Raw genomic sequence first — 22,406 nt, 5'->3', positions numbered from 1 at the left:
TGCATAACATTTTGTAGCTCGATTTTGTTTTATTCCCCATTTAACTGTATATCCTGGATATTTTCTATGTAAGTACATATGACTATGTAAGTCTTATAGAGTGGCTTTTAGGAATACTAGTGTTGTGATCCTAGTTATCTGATACCAGGTTCCTCCCCTAGCTTCTCTTTTTAGGTGATCTTATCCATTACTGTGTGCTGCCACCCCCCAAATCTTTATCTCAGACTTTTCTCCTGAACTCCAGATCCTTATATTTAGCTGCCTGTTGGATATCTTCTCCAGGATGTTCTTAAGGTACTTCCAACAATAGTCTGAAAGTGAACTCAAGTTTTCCTCCAAGTCTTCCCTTCTTCATGTTGCTTGGTTTGGTCTGTGAGTGGTACCACCATCTACCTGGTCAACTGTGATAGAAACCTGGCACTAATCCTCAATTTCTCTCTCGCGTCCACTTTCCAAAAATTCTTGGTTTTTAGCCATTTTTATATCTTATCTTCCCTCCATCTCTACTGCACTCTCTCAGTACCCATCATCATCTATCACTTTCACCATTTTAGGAGTCTCCTGGCCATTGTATTTTGGTTTTGCCCATTTTAGAGTTAATCTTCCATTTTGCTGCCAAAATGGGTTTTTTTTTCAAACCATAAGATTTTCAAAAAACATTTTTTCAGCCAATGTTATAAAATATTCATAAATCTGAGTGCATGAAGAGCCAAAGGATTTAAACTATTATCTAAATCAGGTTACCATATGAAGAATTTCAAATATCATATAGCCCTCTCCCTGCCAGGGAGTCGATTCCGACTCTACACCCTGTGGGTGTCCAAGGCTGTAAATGTAGGCAGGAGCAGAAAGCTTCATTGCTTTCCCAAGGAGCGCTGGTGGGTTTGAATCACTGAACAACCCAACTCATAGCCCACAATGCTTCAAGAGCTCCTGAACCTTTGGGGTTTTTTTGGCGTTCTGAAATGTATCGTAGAGTGCTGGTCCAATAAATGCATCTTCGATGATTTAAATATGAAGTAGATGTACAGCTTAGTAAGATTTCATATTAACAGGTTGTGTTTAAATTTACATCATCAGACCTTTTATAAAGTGTCGGGTTATTTTAACATACTTTCTGGATCTCTTTCTCGGTACTTGAATAGCAGTGTTTAATAGTATATTGTTAAAAAGAAATTCTGTAAATATTATCTAATGAATTTCATATTTATTAGGGAAATCACCTGACTAATGAGAAACTATTGCTAGACATGACCATTCCTCTGCTTTATTTTTTTAAAATACATTCCATATTCAGAGTTCCTTTACTATGTATTTTTAAGGAGCCCTGGTGGGAGAGTGCTTGTTTACCACAAGGTCAGCAATTAGAACCCACCAGCCAGGCATGGGAGAAAGATGGGGTGGTGATTACAGTAAGATTTATAGCCTTGGAAATTTAGGAAGCAGTTCTACTCTGTCATACAATTTATAGAACATGGAATTTGGGTCTCTTACACCAACTCCTTAAAGTGCATAAATACTGAACTTTTCCTTTATAGTCCCAATTTAGTTCTATGATGGGGTTCCAACAAGTTTATGGAAAATGGAATGAAAAGATTATGGAATTGCCTCATGAACTTTTGCTGCCCCCTTGTATATTAATGTTTTAGTTGTATCGCCGTTAGTATTTTTAACCTCACTTTTAATGATAGAAGCATTGCAGATAACTGAGCTCGGTAGGGTGGTGGTTCTTGTGTATCTTCAAGTCTGTTCCGATTCATCGAGACCCTGTGTGCAACGGAACGAAACCCCGCCCAGCCTGCGCCATCTTCACACTCTTTATTTCCTGTTTGCGCTCAGTGTTGTAGCCACTCTGTCTATCCATCTTGTCCATCTTGTCGAGGGTCTTCCTGTGGAGGCTTTCTACTCTCTAAAGAGTTAGGGTCTTGAAAACCCCCATGGCATTTCTGTCTTTATCCTATAGGGTCCCTGAGAGTCAGAATTGACTTCATAGCAGTGAGATTGGCTTGACACTTCATCCCCCCCTCGTTTTCTTGTCTTTTTGTTCTACTTTTAGGCTATTTCTTGAACTTTATTTTCATTGCCTTGATTACATTACATTTATGTTTAATTTTATAAAGTTTAGATTTACAGAATTATTGCAAAGATGAAATAGTGTAGCAGTGAGCATTGATGTACAAGCATGTGTTTATATTCCTGCTTTCAGTCTTTTGGAGTATATACCTAGTAGTAGAATTGCTGAACCATGTGTTACTTCTGTGTTTTAGTTTTTGTGGAGCTGCCAGACTTTTTCTATGGCAACTGTGCCATTTTACTCTCTCACTAATAGTGGAGTAGGGGGGGGGGCAGTTTCTATAATAGCCTCCCTAACCCTGTTTTTTATTTTTTAATATAGCTATAGTAGTAAGTGTCAGATATTATTTCATAGTGATGTTTTGATTTTTATTCCCAAATCAATTATTCTGGGTATGATTTTTATGCTTGTTGACTATTTGTCTCATATTCTGGATAAAATCTCTCTTCAGGTTCTTTGCCTGTTTTTTTTCAGTAGGTTGTTTGGCGTCTTGTGGGAATTCTTTATATATTCTGGATATTGAACCTTACTTGATAAACAAGTATGTTTCCCAACATTTTCTTCGTTGTACAGTTTTTCTTTTCATTTTGTTGATCAAAACCTTTGATGCACAAAATATTTCAATTTTTATAAAATCTAATGAATGTATTTTGTCATTTGTTGTTTGTGCCATTTAGGTGTCATATGCAAGAATCCCTTGTTCAAAACAATGTCCCAAATCATTACCTCTATGTTTTCTTCTAAGTGCTTTATGAGTTTAGCTCTTACTTTTAGATACAACATCCATTTAGAGTTATGTGTTAGTCTGGATTGACTGGAGAAACAAGTCCAGGGAGATAGTCATATGTCTATAGGAAAGAGCTTTATGTACAAGAGCAATTGAATATTGAGAACATCCCAGCCTAGTCCAAATCAAGTCCATAAGTCTGATATTAGCCCATATGTCCAATACCAATATATAAAGTCCTCTTCAGACTCACAAAACACATGTTGTGACACTGAATGCAGGAAGATCACAGGCCAGTGGGTGGTAAGTCTTGTGGATCCAGTGGCATTGTAAGCATCTCAGCACTGGCAGGGGTTTCTATGTGGTTTCTCCAACTCTCAGGACTGCTTCAGGATAGGTCCATGTGGCTTCTCAGCAGGGATGTCTCGCAGGGAATGAGCATAGAGAGAGACAGTTTCCTGCCTCCAAGGAGGAAATACAGGAGGTCCCAGAATCCTCAGAAGGCCATGCCCACACAGATGCCTCATTAGCTATATCCTGATTGACAGCCTAGACCCCACTCCTACACTCTTAATCCTCAAATTGACACCAGATTATTTAACTATTACCACCCCTTGTCAATTTGACACTTTCACATAACTCTTTAGCCATATATAATTTTCAAACAAACAATAATAAAATTATATCTGTACTTAATAGCATACAATTAAAAAATAATGCTATCTTCATTTAAACATAACATTCTATAAGTGAACAAAACAAAAATATCCTATGCCTAATAATTGCAGTTAAGTAACACCTATCCCTTAATCTTATATTCCTATGAATATATTCCCCCACCTATGAAAGTTTGTAAACCAACTACTTCATGCCTTTATCCCCCATATTTTTGGATACCCAATTTCTATATTGCCCACTTACAACAATCCAATGCTCTGAGTAGACCACCATATTTTTCTATATGAAGAATCTTCATTCAAGTTGGAACCTTGTTAGTCTGCATCTATAAGCAACGTCAAATCAGGACAGGCCATCCACAAAGTCTGAAGCAATATCCACTAGTTGACAAGCTGAAAAATCTTTCCTTTATCTGGTCAGGTTCTGGTCAACTCAATGTGGGCGGCCTCAGCCTCACCAGGGTGCCCATTAGTCACCTTGACTTTAGACCATGGGCTCATCACAAATTCTCAACAAGCCTAGCCCCCTTGTGCTAGGTTATGAACTTCAGATCAGTCAACCGGCTCTCTTCTTCTCCTCTAGTTCCTGTAAACCAGGTCCACGGGTGTCAGTGGCCAGACTCAACCCGTCTCTTTATTCCTGCTTTTCTCCCACTTCAACTCAGCCAGTGGATCCAGGTGGTCACCCAGCAAGCATTTCAATTTGCCCACAGGCTCCCTTTAACATTCAGTCCTAGAGAAGCATTTTCTTCATCGTTCCAGATTTTGTCCAGCTTCTGACAAAAATCACTAGAGTTCAAATTTCAAAAACCCAAAGTGTTCTTTTTTCGTCAGTCATGTCAACAATGACCCCTTAGATGAGACTCTTCAAATACAAACAGCCTGAGTACTTCAAAGCACTGGGTGGGGCATATCTTTTCAAAGCTTTTATCAAAAGCATGTCCAAAACCCATTTAAGGATTCAATTTTAATGGCTGAAGACAAGTGGGCTTACAAATTCTTATTTTCATACTTCCCAATAAACATTTCTATTAATCATTATTTCAATCAAGAAGTCAGTATTAAAAAAGTAGAATCAGGTACTAAACTCAGTTCTTAAAGTAGTCAAGTTCAATCCTTATTTAGGTTATCTCTATCTAAACTATTGACACAAAATATGGGATTAGGCCTCTGAGAGCATTAAACCCAGAGCCAGGCTTTCTGTCAGCCATTGTGACCTTCTGTCAGCCATTTTTTCTAAGCAGCCCTGAGAAATTCAAGGGGTGATTTCTACCCCTGAGCTCAAAGTATACATTAATAACATTCATTTTTGCCATTTCACACAGGAATAACCAAAGACTACAACCAAACAAAATAATCAAAACTTTAACTTCCCATATTCTTTCCAGAAAACAACCCAGTAAACTTCATGGAGATAGCTGATTTATGGGAAGCCCAAAAAGAAACACTATCATGAGGCAGAAAGAAGTCAAATAAGGATCCACTCTCCATCTTTATGATTGGTTTCTCTAGTACCCCACTCCCAAGGTGCCATAATGTGTTAGTCTGGATTGAATAGAGAAATCCAGTGAGACATTCATATGTGTATAAGAAAGAGCTTTATATATAAGAGAAATTGAATATTGAGAAAACATCCCAGCCCAGTCCAGATCAAGTCCATAAGTCCGATATTAGCCCAAATGTCTAATACCAATCTATAAAGTCCTCATCAGACTCATTAAACACATGCAATGATGCTGAATGTAGGAAGATCACAGGCCAGTGGGTGGGAAATCTTGTGGATCGAGTGGCAATGTAAGCATCACAGCACTGGCAGGGCTCTCCACGTGTTTTTTCCAGCTACTAGAGCTGCATCAGGGTAGGTCCATGTGGCTTCTCCTCAGCAGGGTTGTCTTGCGGGGAGTGAGCAGAGAGAGAGAGAGGGGAAAAGAGTCTGTCTGTCTCCAAGGAGGAAATACAGGAGTTCCCAGAATCCTCAGTAAAAGGCCATGCCCACACAGATGCCTGCCTCATTGGTTATATCCCGATTGACAGCCTAGACTCCAGCCCCACACTCGTAATCCTCAAATTGACTCCAGATTATGTAACTACCACAACTTATTTTTCCCACGAGGTGTGAAGTATCAACCCAGCTTTATTCTTCTGCATGTGGAAATCCACTTGTCTCAGTACTGTTTATTAAAGGGCATATTCTTCACACATTGAATGGACTTGCCACTCTTGACGAAAACCAGTTGACCAAAAATGTATGGATTTATTTGTGACTCTATTCCATTGGCTTATATGTCTGTCAGTATATCAATATCAGTCTGATTGGAGGTTCCTGTGCCCTGCAAAGGATTTGAGTTCACCTTAACCGTAAGGTTAGATGTTTGAATCCACCCAGAGGCAACATGGATGAAAGGGCCTGGCCATCGGTGTGCTTCTGTAAAGTTGATAGCCATGAAAAGTGTATGAAGCTGTTCTGCTCTGTAACAGGGTTGCCGTGAGTTGGATTAACTCAAAGACAATGAGTTTCATTTACAGTATTCCCGTATTTCATTATTCTTTCTTCAGATAGCTTATTTGGTACCTTTAAAATTCCACATAAACGAGATTTGAGTGTTCCATTTCTGCCTAAAAAGGCTGTTGGAATTTTGATAGGGATTACATTGGATCTGTTACTTTGGGTATTAATGATACCTTTTTTAAAAGCCACTTTTTATTTGTAAATTAGGTGGGGTTTACATTTCAACTTTGTATGCAGCAGTTTAAATTAGTAATCAAACTCCCCAACGGTTTACCTTTCCCTGCTCCTTGATTGCTCTTTTCTGTCCTGTGGATTCCTGTCTTCCATTCACCTCCCACCACCATCAATCTGGACCATTACTTTATCTTCTCTTCCTTCGACTTCCTCCCCACCAGGCAATTTCTAATGTCTGCTCCCTTTGGTTTGAAAGTCTTTATCTTGTTCCCCCTTATAATCATCAGTGTTCTCAAAATATTTGTCCTTTTGTGATTGGCTAATTTCATTCTGCATACTGTTCTCCAGGTCCATAAATTCTTCCATTTCATGAACACAAAATGTCTTCCCATTTATTTAGGTCTCAAAGCCTTTCATTAATGTCTTATAGTTTTCAGTGTACGATATTTTACCATCCGTTAAATTTATTCCTGGGTGTTTTATTCTTTAGCTGTGATTATAAATTGAATTGTTTCTTTACTTTTCAGCTGCTCATTATCGACTGATTTGTTGATCATGTACTCTTACACTTAAAGCTAAAATTCATTTATTAGCATTAGTAGATTCTTAGAGCATTTTAATGTCTACGACCCTTCTGTTAGTTTATATATTATTGAAGTCTGTTTTACTAATATCTTTCTTAACCTCATTAATGTGATATTATAAACAATGTTTGTTTGATCACTCTTATTTTAATTGCTGTGAGTTCCTTTCCCTCATGTATTCCTTTGGGGCTATTTTTCTTTGAAAGTGCATGCTTTAGATGTTCTTTTAAAAGCTTTGTGTGAATAAACTATTTGGGGGGACATTTTTTTTTCTGTCTAATTCTTGAAATTTATTTTGCTGAATACTCCTTGGTGTTTTTTCTCAGTTCTCTGAATACATTGTCCCTTTGTTTTCTGGCGTCTATTGTTGCTTTTAAGTCTGTTCCAAGGATTGTTGTTCCTTTGAAGATACTCTTTTCAGTCTTGCTGCTCTTTATGGTTCCCTGATTACACTATTACTTTAGACAGCCCTTGGAGTTCCAGTTTGCTCAACCCCACAAGCTTTTATGTGCAATATTTTATATGTATACAGTATATTTATATAGAGTATAAGTATTTTTATTAATTTTAATTCTACCCAGGAATTACTTATTTAGATAAATGTTTTAACATTTCTGTTAGTTTGTGTATGCATTTGTTTGGTTGTGAGATTTGTTTCTCATGTCATTTTAATCTGTATGTTGAGGCAATTTCTCTAAGCTAATTATGGATGCATCAACACAGAAATCTTCTCTGACTGTATTTCTTGGCATGTAGTAGATGACTTGATATTACTGTATTCAAAAAATGTAATATCATACCTTTTATTTTCTAGGTATACCAGAGTTAAATTCTGAATACATCTGCAGGTAGGATGGACAGTTACTTTAAAGCAGCAGTCAGTGACTTGGACAAACTCCTTGATGATTTTGAACAGAACCCAGGTTGGTTCATTTTTCATTTTTTTCAGTAAGAGAATATTTTTAACAGATGTGTAATTCTGTTATCTCCGGTATAGAGTACTCCAAGAACAATTTACATCATTAGTTTCTGTAAAAAGTACATTAATTTTCATTATAGCATAGTATTGTACGTGGTATATTCTTGAAAATTCTCCTTATGTTAGAGAAGAAAGTATACTATTGTTTTGTAGCATTCTATATATGTATGTCTACAAGGTTGTTTTTATTGTGTTAATGAGATTTTTTTTGTCTTTGTTGAGTTTTTTTCTTGACTTTCTGTCTTTCCTGTTATTACTGTTGGTGTCTCTATAACTTCAATTCTGTGAGGATTTAATTGACGTATTTTGAGGGTCTTTCATTGGGTGCATATGTTATTGTTAAGGGTTCCTCAGCTATTATTCCCTTTATCATTATGTAGTGTCCGTTCTTATGTCTTACTACGTTGTTTGCCTTGAAGTCAATCTTCTCAGAGATTAATATTGCTACCCGTGCTCTCTTTTTGTTGCTGATTGCTGGATATGCTTTTGTCAGTCTGATTTTTAATCTGTTCATGTCTTTGTTTGTGAAGTGTGTTTCTTGTAGGCAGAATATTGATGGGTTTTTGTTGATATCCATTCTGCTACTCTCTGTCTCGTTACGGGTGCCTTTAGTCCATTAACAGTAAGATTATTGATATGTATTTGTTACTGTCACTTTGCTTTATGTGTGTGTGTGTGTGTGTGTTGGATGTATGTGTGTGTATTGTATTTAGTTTCTTCTTTCTGTGTCATTGCTTTGCTTTGGGTGTTCTCTGTGTGTTTGTTTTTGTGAGGAATTGCTTTGTTTGTTGGTTTCAGGTTGGTATGTTGTTGCTGTTGGTGTTTTGGCGACAGTACTTGGTTGAGTATTTTTTATAATTGTGGTCTCTTGTGAATTCTTTTAGATTCTCCTTGTCTTGGGAATACTTTCATTTCACCATCATATTTGATTGATAATTTTGCTGCCTACGGGATTCTAGGTTGACAATTTTTTTCCTCTAGTACTCTGTATATGTCACTCCATTTTCTTCTTGCCTGCATGGTTTCTGCTGAGAAATCTGAGTTTATTCTAATTGATGACCCTTTGTGTGTAATTGATATTTTTTCCTTTGACTGTTCATAGAATTTTTTCCTTGTCCTTGATGTGAGACATCTTGAACACAATATGCCAGGGAGTTTTCCTTTTGGGTCTCTCTAGGCTGGGGTTCTTTTGGCTTCCAGAATAATGATCTTTTCCTCCTTTAGACATTGAGGGAAGTTCTCTCTTGCAGAAACTCTTAGACTATTCTCTGTATGGGTTTTTTTGCTTCTTTTCTGGAATGCCTGTATGATGCAGGTTGTTCCTCTTAATTGTGTCCCACGTAGTTCTCAAGATTTTCTCAGCCTCTTTTACATTTTTTTCTTTTCTTTTAGGTTGGAATCTGTACAGTTTTCATGTTGTTCCTTTATAATGTTGTTTAATTGTGCTATTGTAGTGTTTGATTTTTGTGTTTCTGTTTGGAGTACTCTAGTGAGGTTACTAGCTTTTCTATTATTTCACCTTTTCTCTCAGACTGTTGCATGAGTGAAATAGCATTCTTTTAAATTCTTTTTCTGGTATATCCAGTCTGTTCAATTTCGGGCATTGCATTTAAGCTGGTTGGCATTCGTTTTTTGTTTCTGTTTCCCTTGTGTGCACCAATGTCTTCTGTTGTTTCTTTGACGTCTTGGAGTCGCTTTTGGGGTGTTAGGTAGGTGCTGTGATTTGGGGGGGTTAAGTGGAGCAGTAGAGGGGTGATGGACAGTTTGTATTAAGTATCTGGAAGAGAGGGTTAGATTAGGTGTTAGGGGAGCAACCCAAAAGTGGAGGAGGAAGTTTTAGAGGAGGGAGAGTGAAAGGAGCAGTAGGTAATAAAAAATATTTTTAAAATGGAAGGGATCAGGTAGGTTAAAGGAAGAGGTATTTGGCTCCCAAAATGCCTGATTTTCAATGATGGAAGAACAGGTACAAGTATTTGATAGAAAAAAATGATTTTAAAAGAGGTAGTAATAGTGTCAGCTCCTGGTTTTATGAGAATGCAGAGGTAAAACAAGGTTTGACTAGAAGAAAATTGAAACTAAAAGATAGGTTAGTCATGTCTGGAACTAAAACTTTAGATATTTGAATTAAAGAAAGGAAAGTTGAAGGGGCAAGAATAAGACATAGGAGAACTGTGAATGTATGTTTATTCATGCTCTAAGCTTTGCCCAGTTTAGTCTCTGTTGTGGGTGCTAACTTTAGGTAGATGGTATGTTAGGGGACTAGAAAATAAATTAAATTGGGAGGAAAAAAGTAATAATATGTATGAATTTCCCCCGTCCTTAGTATACCCCCACATGGCTTGGTAGGCTGTGTTGTCTCTGGTATTGGGGAGCCCTGACTGGGGGGTATCCACAAGGGGTCTTCTGGTCTGGATAGAGAGCCAAAGCAATTTATTTTTTCTTTTCCCTAGTCCCAGTCTGCTCTGTTAGAATTATGACCCTGTTGCTCTATGGTACCTCCCCTCCAGCTAGCTCCTTGATTCACAGACCTGGGAATCTGCTCTCGGGTGGTTGAGTGCCTCAGGGAGATGACCAAGGGGATTCTAATTGGCTGTTGTTGCTGCTCTCTAATTTTAGTAAATTTGTGTCTACTTTATGTTGAAAATCCTGTGGTCTGGAAGTGATAGTCCTCTCAGTGGCTCCATGCGCTGTTCTCTTGGGAGTCCTTGCTGTGTGTGCTACTCGGTCGCTGTCTTGCCAGGATCCCTCCAATACTTAGCTCCATTTCTAGAGACTGCTCCTGCAAAATGGCTGCTGGTCCAACAATATGCCTGGTTGCCCTCCTCCCATTTGCCAGTCTCCTCCTACCTGCTGGCCTCCTCCCTCCTGCTGCTCCTCATAATAGTTTATTGCACTGAATGGAATCTATAACCAGAAGCAGATATAAGAAAACCAAAGTTTCTCTCTAGATACAAGTTTCCATATAAGAAAAGTCTTTGAAACCAATTTATGAGCAAGATAAAAGCAACTTGAAAACTCTGCAAAAACTGGTGTTTCATTACTATAAGAGATAATATTTTCTCATGTTAGAAAGAGAACTAGCATCCTGTCTGGTTGAACGAGGAAGTTAGATTGTCCTTCAGCAGTTCCTTAGTCTGATTTTTATGATGCACCTGAATTACTGAGTACAATTCACACCACAATGGGGTCTGTATTCAAAAGTAAGAAACTAGAAGTATTTTAAAGTCCAGTAAAAATAGTTTTAGATAAGGGGAAGGTGGGAGGAGAAAGGGGAACCAATCACAATGATCTACATATAATCCCCTCCCAAGGGGATGGACAACAGAAAGTAGGTGAAGGGAGACATCGGTCAGTGAAAGACATGAAAAAATAATAATAATAATATATAAATTATCAAGGGTTTGGGAGGGTGGGAAAGGGAGGGAAAAATGAGGAACTGATACCAAGGTCTCAAGTAGAAAGAAAATGTTTTGAAAATGTTGATGGCAACATATGTACAAATGTGTGCTCGACACACTGGATGGAAGTATGGTTTGTGATAAGAGCTGTATGAGCCCCCAATAAAATTATTTTTAAAAATAGTTTTAGATTATTACTACTTTGCAAAAGGACAATCTATGGTGTAAAGAGATAGTTACCTTGGTTGAAAGCTTTAGAAATTATAACATTTCATAATTTTATTTCATTTCCGTCTCCTGAATAATGTGTCTCTCTTTTAATTAGATGAACAAGATTATCTCCACGAAGCACAAAATGTGTATGATTCTAATCACTGTTCAGTTTCTTCAGAATTGGCCTCCTCCCAACTAACTTCACCACTACCAAAGGATCCACAATGCGTTAATACTTTCGCCTCATCAGAAACGTCCTCTGAGACAAATCAGAATGCCCTAACTGAAACAACCCTAGAAGAGGGACTAACTCCTATACAAAGTGAAAAAAATGTCACAGGACTCGATCTTCTTTCTTCTGTGGATAGTGGAACTTCAGATGAAAGCAAGCCTTTGTACATGGGTCGGTGTGGTAAACCTGTCTGTGATCTGATAAGTGACATGGGTAATTTAGTTCATGTGACTAGTAGTGACGAAGATATTAAAACATCATTGCCTGATGATTTTAAGTCTAGTGTAGATTCTTTGATTGGATTGGATCTGTCTTCAGTGCCAGAGACTTTTTGTGTTTTTTCAGCAGATCATGTTAGTGATCCTGTCATCGAGGAACAGAATGATGCCAACTCAGAATTACAAAACAGAGAAATCTGCAGAGCCAAAGAATTGAGCAAGAAAACAGACACAGCCTTTTCAGACGCATGTAACTACAGTGGAACAGAAAATGTAAAGGGTAAAGAGATCTCTAATCAGTTAGAACCCATTGACTTTAACGTGCCATCTGCTTTGACTCAACAAAGTTCTCAGACTTTTGCTGCCAAAGACAGTTTACAGCTCGAGGACCAGACTAGTGAATTACTAAAAGATGATGGGTGTTCAGTAAAAGAGGAGGTAGATGCAGCCGTCAGAGCTGCCACCAAATCTTTAAAAGAAGTGGGTAGTAAAAATGTTTTGCCTTGCACCCTTCCAGAAAATGAAAGTTTATGTTTAAATGATTCGAATTCACAAGAAGAAAATGTCAGAGCACCTGACTTTTCATTTCAAGAAGATAAGGTTGCTTTATGCATAAAGCAATCTGTAAAAGAAAACTCGAAAAATTTAAACATTGAAGATAATAATGATGAACTTGAAGATTCCCGTTCAACTGTCCATACTTCAAGTGAAGGTGTACAATCCTCCTTGTCCTGTCTCCCAGTATCTGGGTCTTTGTGTGGATCCTTAATGGAAAGTAAAGCTTGTGGTGATTGTTTACCTCACAATGAGCATAAAGATAGCATAGAAAATGTGGTGACTGTGCAAGAAGAAAGACTGAAGAATGTTCTTCTCGCCGGGGAATGCTTTCAGGAGAGTGAGCGTTTGAAACAGGAAAAATGTAAAAACATACCCCCAGAGCTGTTAATTGAAAAAATAAGAGCAGAAAAGGTAGGTCCTGTCCAAATCAGAACCTCAATGGAATCTTTGAATTACCCAGATAGCAACAGTCCTACAGCTGCAGAACCTGCAACGGAGCTTTCCATTGCTGATGCCCCAGAGTCTCCTGATCACTGTAAAGGCCTTCCTTTTTCAAGCACTGATACCAATGGGCCAGACTTAGATTACTTTAATATTGATGAAGGCATGAAAAGCAGCACATTAATTAGTGATGCTGAACTTGATGCCTTTTTGACCAAGCAGTATCTTCAGACCACTAACATAAAACCTTTTGAAGAAAATGTAAGTGGCTCAGTATCTCAAAAGAGTCAGATGGATATGAAAGGCCTTGTTGATGGAGACATCAGTAATACATATTTCAATGCCGAAGCAGGTGCTACAGGGGAACATCCTGGCATTAATGCGATCTGTGGAGCCGTCAGCCAACAAAGTACAGCAGAAAATGGCAGTCTTTCTTTAGGGGAAAACACAATTCCAACTGAACAAGGGTTATCTAGCAGTAAATCTGAGAGTCCGAGTGAGTTACCAGCCTCTCATATTAACAATCAATCTGTTCACGTGGGAGGAGCCAGACCTAAACAGTTGTTTAACCTTCCACCCAGAGCAAGGACTTCAAAGGAACTAAATCAGCCAGATGTTCCAAATACTCCCAGAAGTGAACCCAGTGAGGCAGGTGCCGTTGCTCCAAGCACTGGGACCACAACTTCTGCAACTGACCCTCAGGTTAGCTTCAACTCTAACTACATTGACATAGAAAGTAATTTTGAAGCTGGATGCAGTTTTGTAACTGCAAACGAAGAATCACTTCCTTTACCTGAGAAACCACAGAAAGGAGGTTTGATTTTGGGGCAGAAACAGCCTCCTCCTTGGGTTCCTGATTCAGAAGCTCCAAACTGTATGAATTGCCAAGTCAAATTTACTTTTACAAAACGGAGGCACCACTGCAGAGCATGTGGGAAAGTAAGTTAAATTTTAAGTCGTTTTGTTCTTTGATTGACATTTTAATGAAACCTACTATGGCCCATAAGCCATAATTAAAAGGAAAATGAAAAGATCTCATTTGTTTAAAGTAATTGATACGAGCATTACCACTTTACAGATTGCTTGATGTTTCAGTAAAATACCACATTGCCATGGGTATTACATGCTAGGAAATAAGGAACACCTATTTAGTTACTAATTTTTATGAAATCTAAAACTATATGTCAGTAACACCCCAATCCTGATACACTGGCTGTTCCAGGCTCAGTCCCTTTTGTCCTCTAATACATATTTTCAAGGCCATGTTCAGGGCAGTTAGTGTGGTGGTCAATGTCCAGGGAAGCACTGAAAAGTGCCAAGGCTAGAACAGGAAGGTGGAAGCTGACTGCATCTGATCTCTGACTAAGCTCATGGTCTGGAAATTCTCGGGGGAGCTGTAAAAATAAGAAGTGTGTTTTTATTCAGCGTCTTTCAGCAAGATGTTGGTTTCAAATCAGTCTTAATCATCTTGCAAAAATACCAACTTTCTATTTTTAAACATTTAAAATAAAGAACTGCAGAAAGTCTTTGACTTATGAACCTCACCGCTTTTGTTCCCCTTTCTAGTCAATTTCCCCTACAAATGATTGAAGAGAAATCCTTATCTGAAATACGGTTTTAAATAGCAGAAATTTTAAGTGAAAAAATAAAATAATAAATAACTACCCCAAGTTATGGTCATTTATTTATGTAATAAAGAAAATGGTATTTTGTTAATTAGGGTTTGGGTCCCCTGCCTCTTTCCAATAGGTTTAAATATGTTTAAAACAAACAGATTTGAGGGGCAGAGAGCATTAGAACTGATTGTGATTATGTATATACAACTCTTTAAAAGTGATTTAACTGTGGAAGTGTATTATATGTGAATGTGATATCAAGAAAACTACTAAAAGAAAGAAAATGAGCTTGACCTCTAGTTTCCAATGGGCAAAGGTGGGAAGAGTATTTGCTTAGGGCGCATGGAGTTTATGTTAATGGTGGTAGAATAATTTGGAAAAGGATATCAATAATGGTTGGACAACATGAAGAGTATAATCAATGGAACTGGCATATATGTAGAAGTTGTTGAATTGTAGAATGTTTTGTTGTATATATCTTTGCCATAATTAAAAATAAATAACAATGAGTCCAAGGGGGAAAAAGTGAACAAATTTGCCTGATTGATTGTTTTTCATCTAGGTATTCTGTGGTGTCTGTTGTAATAGGAAATGTAAACTACAGTATCTAGAAAAGGAAGCAAGAGTATGTGTAGTCTGCTATGAGATGATTAGTAAAGGTGAGTGTGAACCTGACACATTTTCTTCCAGTAATTGAATATATTCATACAAAGAATTGGAGTGTGACAAAGATAAACTTCTTTATTTCCCTAAGTGTTGACTTATCTGGCTTAGGTGGGACAAGCCTTGGTTTTTTTCTTCTTTTTGTTCTACTCTCACAGTTAATACTGCCAGGCTGGGAAGGAAGCATTCAGTTTCTGGCGTGACAGTCGATTAACTTCTTAACGGTTACCAAGTCCCGAAATGCTACATTTCATCGGTTTTTGTCATCATCACTGCTATCCATCATCTTACTCTAAACTTTTGTAGAATATCTACCAATACATAGTATTCATTACTATATATTAATAGCACAGGGCAAGAACACAGTTCCCACCTAAATAGGTAACAACCTGAAATGGGAATAAAATACCGGGTAGTCATATGTATGATTTTATAGATAAGCTCATACAACTGCCACATGATCTGCATATTTATATATGTACGTGTGTTTGTTTATACATATATTTTGTTTGTTTGTTTTTGTTTTTTTCCACCCTCTGCAACTTTAGGATTTTATTGTGTGTTTCCATCATTTCCTCTGGCTTCTTGCCTAGCTGCCTTGATCAGCAATCAAGGTGGTCTTATTTTAGTGCTCACAATTTCATGTTATGTGTGCCTCCACCCATGACCCAAATGTATGTTCTTTTAAGCTCATCTTGGCATTTTCTAATATTTGTTGATTATTTAATTCCCAGCAAATATTACTTGGGACTTTTGTAGACCAGGCCTGTGTACTAACTCAGACACTACTTCCAATTAACCAGGAGAATAAAAACAATTTTTTTCTCTTTTGCATGAAGATAGATTTTTTTCAACAGTTACCCAAATAGTTCTGATGTGAGTCTGTTCCTCTGAAGTAAGCTGCTTTACTCTGCTGTTGACCTCTGCTCTGGAGGATAACAGAATGAATATTATTAACCTTTTGTAGTTTTACAGTATCATCATTGTTTATGATGAGGTTGATTTAAGTGTTTGGTTTTTCCTCAGGGTGCTTCAATAGCCCAAAAGGCAGCAGCTGGTGCTGCTAGCCCAGGGAATCTGCTAGAATTCAGAAATGTTAGAACAATCTCCCACTTAGTGATTTCTCCTGCTTTAAAAACAAAACAGCTATGAATATTTGCAGCAATTTTTCAGTTGGCAGATTGGAGTTTGGGTTGAGCACTGACAAGTATTGGCTGTCAGGGTTGACGTGGGGAGAGGACACATCTCACCAAAGAGATTTAATTAAATGCTGAAATCAAGCTGGGGTTGATCAGGGAAAATGTTTTGGAACAAAGTTATGTATTTATTTGTTAATGCATTTTATTTTGATATAGCATGTAGTTTCATGGATAGTTCTATATATCATTGATCTGATGTACCAGAAGTACATATTAGGTTTATTTTAGGATCAACATTAAGGTTTCAAGTAGCATATGGGAAAATAACATATTAAATTAGAGGAGCTAGATGCTTCAATGTTTGTGAGACACCTTCCACAAAAGATTGAAAGAAAGAGAGTTTGAATAGAGACTTTGGATAATGAGGAAGTTGTACTGAGACTGTGAATTTCAAGGAAACACCCATATGAGTGCCTTTAGGGAGGTTTAAGACAAATTCAGAATCACCCTTGAAGCCCAGAATAAGAAGTTTGGATTTCATTGGCTAGTGGAAGCCATCTCATGAGCATGCTGTCATTTAGCAGCGTTTGAGGAAGAAGACAATTTTAGCAGTGGCAGCATGTTTAGCAGGTCAGTATTAAAAACTGTTGAAACTACCAGTTCAGTTATTTGAATGAAGGCTCATACAGCAATATTCAGTCATTGTGTGTAGGCAAAATAGACTCTTCTGTTTTCATGAAACATTTAAATGTGGGGGGAGATGAACAGTTGAGTAAAAAAAATGTTTGAAGGTAACAACACCCTAACGGAAAATAGAACAATGTGTGAGAGAGATAGTAACAGATTGGTAATAAAAGAAGTAGTTTTTCATAAATTGGTTAGGGTATAGCTGTATGATCATACAAAACGTGAGCAGAGACTCCGATAAATGTGAGATCAAGGTTATGTGTATGTATGGGAAAATATTCCAGGCAGAGGCAACAAAAAGAATGAAGGCTTGAGCTAGCTAGTTCTTTCTTGCTAATAAGGAGGCGGCTGGGTGGCTGGATCATAGTGAGTAAATGGGATTATAGTTAGACGTCAGGTCAGAAGGTGGTGGGAATGCAGATTATTTAGGACCTGGTGGCACAACGATTAAAATGCTGGATCCTTAATTGAAAAGTCAGTGGTTCAAGCTCACCAGCTGCTCTTGGAAACCCCATGGGCGGCTTTACTCTTTCCTGTAGGGTTGCTAAGAGTCAGAATTGTCAGCAGGGGGTTGAAATTGAACCACTGTAATAACAATCTTTTTTCTCTTTACTCCAGTTAAGAAATTGCTAAGGAATAGTAAACAGAGGGACAATGTGAGGTGCCTTATGCCTTAGAAGAATGACTGAACCATACTGGAAATAGGATCTAGGGGCACAAGGGCAGAAACAGTCCTGTCCAACAACTATGATTTTCTGTAGTATGGGTCAAACATGCCAAATCTGATATCTAGATAGCTGATTCATGCACCAGATCCACTGTGCTCCAACATAGCAATGATTGTGAGGATAGGCAGGAGTAGGCAGTGTTTTCTTCTATTGGGGCCGCTGTGAGTCAAACCTAACAGCAACAGCACTGAGGTGGAATGTTGCCAACTGAAGTAGGAGCCTGTGCTAGCTACTCAGACATTAATCATTGCCAAGTGCCGCTTCTTTTTCTTGCTTGGATATTCTTCTTTTCTCCTTACAACTAGGAAAATAGAGTATTTATTTTAACATACTTTAAAGTTCAAAATGATCTGAGATGTCAATTCTCTCTCCCTTCTCCCCCCTCCCCCTTCCATCTTTATAGCTCAGGCATTTGAAACGATGATGAGTCCAACTGGTTCTAATCTTAAATCGAATTCTTGTGATGAATATACCACCATCCCGACTACCCAGGAGACCCAAACATCTAGTAATTCTTCACCATCAGCTGTACCAAACTCAGCACTTAAACAACCATGTGCTGAAGGTAACTAGAAAAAAATGCTATGTCCCAGATTAAAGACTGCTTATCTACATAGTCAAGATCTGTTAGGAAATCGAAAGCAGACTAGCTGCCAGAAAATTTTAGTGCAGGATCTTGGTTACAAATGTATATTTATGTAGTCTGGAAGAGCACAGAGTAAGTGCTGAAGTAACTCAGAAATTAGTCACGGCATGAAGCACCTACCTCCCTTAGCACTGAGGGGCCCAAAGGAGAGAGACAATGCTAGCAGAGCCTGGTGCAAGAACTCCAGAGGTGCGTGATTTTCAGACCTGCGGGTGGGTGGCTGCTGCTCTAATGTCAGGGCAGATGCCAACATGCAACTGCTAGAATCATCAAAGGGCCAGTAATAGGGTTAATGCTTAGACTGCAGGATGTATTTTGGTTTAGTGATGGATAACATTGTTAGCTGCCATCAAGTCGGTTCCAACTCTTAATGACCCAGTGTACAACAGAGCAAAACACTGTCTGGTCCTATGCCATCCTCAGAATTCTTCTTATGTTTGAGCCCATTGTTGTAGCTACTTTGTCAGTCCATGTTGTCAGGGGCTTTACTCTTTTTCTCTGCCCCTCTGCTTTACCAAACATGATGTCTTTAGAGACTGGTCTCTTTCTGACAGCATGTCCAAAGTGTGTGAGACAAAGTCTCACCATCCTTGCTTCTAAGGAGCATTCTGGCTGTACTTATTCCGAGACAGATTTCTTTGTGCTTTTGGCAGTCCATGGTACTTTAATTCTTCACCAGCACCATAATTCAAACATCGATTCATCTTCAGTCTTTCTTATTCATTGTCCACCGAGGATGTCAGGAGCACTGAAAGTCACGGGACATGCAGCTTTATCTGGTACTGCTTTTACTGCAAAGATCCCTACAGAAACTAGAAACAGAGACTCTCGTTTCTTCAAATCTCCCACCAGTGCCTGCCATTGTCAGAACTTGAACAGAGCCAATTAGAAAGGGAGTATGGGAAGTGTAGTGTCTAAATCCTTAGCCAGCCATCAAAGAACACTGCAGTGGATGGTGGACTTCAGTGTGAGAGATAGGTTAATAGCTGCACATCTCCCATTCTTTCAAAACTCTACTTTTAATTGTAGGATCTCTTTTTCTTATTATCTGCCATAGTTTAGGAACTTGAGGAAGGCAGGTGCACATTTTTAAGCACAAACTATTTGTCTGTTACATGCTGGAAATAGTAAATATCAGTTAATGCGGATTCTTTTAACAATTGTTTCAGACTTTATTTCTGTCTTCTCTATAGCTATTTTCCACTTACTGTCATTGAAAAAAAGGATTATTTGTATACATTGGGTAATATAGCTCTAAATCAGAATAAATTTGCATTACAATATTTACAGATTGTTTCATGTTGACAATCTAAATTATTACATTTTAAACGTATCATATGTTCACTCACAATCAAGAATACATGTATGATTTTGATATTTTCCAATGTTCATGTGTATTATGTTCCAGAAGGTAGATAATTATTTTTAAATCATCTGAGGAAATAAATAAATAAGTAAAATCATGTGGAAGTGATTTTTGTAGTTTTCTGCTGTGGATCATTTATAGAGGAAAAATTATGGTATTTGTAGTTATATCCTATCAAATTTGGGGTTATTTGGGATATGGTAGTTTTCAAATATTTTAGTGGTGTTTAATATCCACATTATAAGGATAAAAGGGGTACACTGCGTTTCTTAAGTAAATTCAAAGTAAGAAATGACCTCTGATTTATAAATGATCTTGTTTTCTGTAGATTTTTTATGCCCTTTTCTACTCCTGAATGTTTTACTTTGCATCTCTGGCACATTCTGCTGTCCGCTGCATTTTTGCCCCCGCCCCTTAGTCCCTAAATGTATTCACTTTCCACTCCATACTCAAAGTCTAGCTTCAGTGAGGCAGGCTTTAAATCTGCCCCAGTGTTATTAAGACATAACCTCTCCTGGCCAGTCATTTTCCAAGTACCTCATTCCCAGGGATGCCCTGATTTAATACGTTGCCTTTGTGTGAATTAGAAAGACTTACCCCCAGAGTGGATGAATAACAAAATGTCGTCTCTGCTTCTTTGCTGCCCGAAGCAGGGCTTATCCCCCTCTGTGCATTAACCAATTGGACAATTCATTCATAGCCACCTGTTGATTTCTGCTCTTTGTGTTTGTGTGAATGGTGTATGTTAAAGAGAGTTGTAAAACTGGACCACGTGCATGGCAAGTTTTACAGAGCTTTGAAAAACATTTCCTGACCCAATTGCAGTAGTGCCAGATTAAAAGAACTGACCTCGTCAACTTCTTTCAGGCCTGTGCTCCAAAGAACAGAAGAGAGTGCGCTTTGCAGATGGGATATTGCCCAATGGTGAAGTTGCAGATACCACAAAATTATCATCGGGAAGTCAAAGGTGTCCTGAAGACTCTAGTCCTCTTTTACCTGACATGCCCTTGGTAAGGAGTCTGAAGAGTTGCCCAGTCATACAGTTTTATTTTGTAGATGATTCCTTGTATGATAATTTGATTTGGGAGTACTTTTTAAAAAAAAATAATGCTTTGAGCTTCTTAGAGCTCAAAAAGAAAAATCATGTAATGAATATATTTTCAATTTTACCTTGCTTAATGTCAGTTGAAGACAATGATTCTCAACCTTTTTGGTCTTGGGGCCCCTTTACACTCCTCAGTTACTGAGGACTCCCAAAAGCTAGATTACATGGGTTATGACTATCGATAATTATTCTTTTAAAGTTAAAATGGAGAAAATTTTAGAAACTAATTAAAAGTCATAAACTTGTTAGGTTCACAAAAATACTATTTTTATGAAAAATAACATTCTTCAAAGGAATTTATTGGGAAGGATGGCATTGCTTTCCATTTTTATATATTTCTTCAGGGTCTAGTTTAATGGAAGACAAATATATTTTCTTATGTGCTGCTTATTATTATTTGTTTAAATTATATGAAGACAATTAAAGTTATTCAGTGACTCTCAGAGTCTCCAGATGCCCACGATTTGGGAACCACTAGGATTTCATTATTGAATTTAGACGAACTTCTGTTTAGTGACTTTAATGTATACTGGAAATTATCCGGTGGCATTTATGTTCATATTTACGCAAGAGTGGCAAGTGTTAAACTGAAGATACCCAGTGTACAGACACAGCTCACTAAGAACACTCATTGTAAAGTATCAAAATACTCAGAGAGGCAAGTATTAATGTGTGAATGAAGAATGTTTTCATTCATTAAACATTGGTATTGAGTACCTACGGAGTCCTGTTGGTGCTGTGGGCTGGATGTTGGGCTGCTAACCACAGGTTTGGTGATCAAACCCACCAGCTGCTCTGTCGTAGGAAAATGAGGTGCTCTGCCTCTGTAACGCTCTGTCATCTTAGACAGTCTACCTACGGTCACTATGAGTCAGAATCGACTTGATGGCAGTACGTCTCTTGAGTTACCTACTGTATGTTAGTCACATGGCTGATCTTAAGTATACAAAATTAGACAAACTATTGCAGCTTGCATACTAAGTAGATGGAAACTGCTTGTCAGTCAACATTCATGAGGTAGATTTTACAAGTAGCCACAATCACTGAAGGCAAAATGCTAGGGCATTTCATGTGTGAGAATGATATTTTAACAAAATGAAAGTTTTAAATGGGACGGTAAGTATGATTTGAGTTCACAAATGATTCTCATTTACTGTTCATTCAGACTTGACCAGTCTAAAAGGGGCTTTACTGAAACAGACGTGATGTGTGGTTAACTACAGGTGGCTGCTACCATAGAATACATCTAACACCCTGCTCTCCTCCCACCCTCTCTGCCCAAACTTTGTTGATGGTTATAAGGAGAGCCTTGGATTGAGATAAAATTTTTTGCTTGTTGTATGGTATGGTACAGGGCCCTGAGTTTTCCTTGCCTCTTTTTTTTATTTAAAAAAACAATTTAAAACTTTTCATTTTGTCATTAGTTTCTCCTCCAGTGTCTTGGAAAGCTAAAACTAAAATACCTTATGCTTGTGAAATTAAAAGAAGTAAAATGGTTTTGTGTCTTGGGAAATTGTACATCAGAAAAATGTTTGAGCCCATTTTGGTTTTTATTTTATTGAAAAGGGTTGTGGGGCTATGTAGATGAAGATTTTACATAAGATGAACTGATTTATTTTTTTAAGATCATTTTATTGGGTACTATTACAGCTCTCATAACAATCCATACATT

At 37.9% G+C, this 22,406-nt stretch overlaps 1 protein-coding gene across 1 annotated transcript in view; it reads left to right on the top strand.

The window, feature by feature from the left end:
• The first annotated feature begins 7,572 nt into the window (after nt 1-7,572).
• The window catches only part of ZFYVE16 (zinc finger FYVE-type containing 16), a 47,694-nt gene continuing 32,860 nt past the window's right edge, over nt 7,573-22,406 (top strand). Inside the window, exons 1-5 of the mRNA XM_013004899.3 lie at nt 7,573-7,668; nt 11,448-13,723; nt 14,963-15,059; nt 18,021-18,182; nt 20,497-20,639. Coding sequence (XP_012860353.1) covers nt 7,599-7,668; nt 11,448-13,723; nt 14,963-15,059; nt 18,021-18,182; nt 20,497-20,639 — 2,748 coding nt within the window. The 5' untranslated portion in view covers nt 7,573-7,598. The remainder of the gene's footprint in view (nt 7,669-11,447; nt 13,724-14,962; nt 15,060-18,020; nt 18,183-20,496; nt 20,640-22,406) is intronic.

The sequence above is a fragment of the Echinops telfairi genome, unplaced genomic scaffold (genome assembly GCF_000313985.2).
Source record: "Echinops telfairi isolate 266 unplaced genomic scaffold, ASM31398v2 ScPeMD7_7469;HRSCAF=8507_1, whole genome shotgun sequence".
Taxonomy (NCBI): Eukaryota; Metazoa; Chordata; class Mammalia; order Afrosoricida; family Tenrecidae; genus Echinops; species Echinops telfairi.
This window is presented reverse-complemented; position numbering and strand designations above follow the sequence as displayed.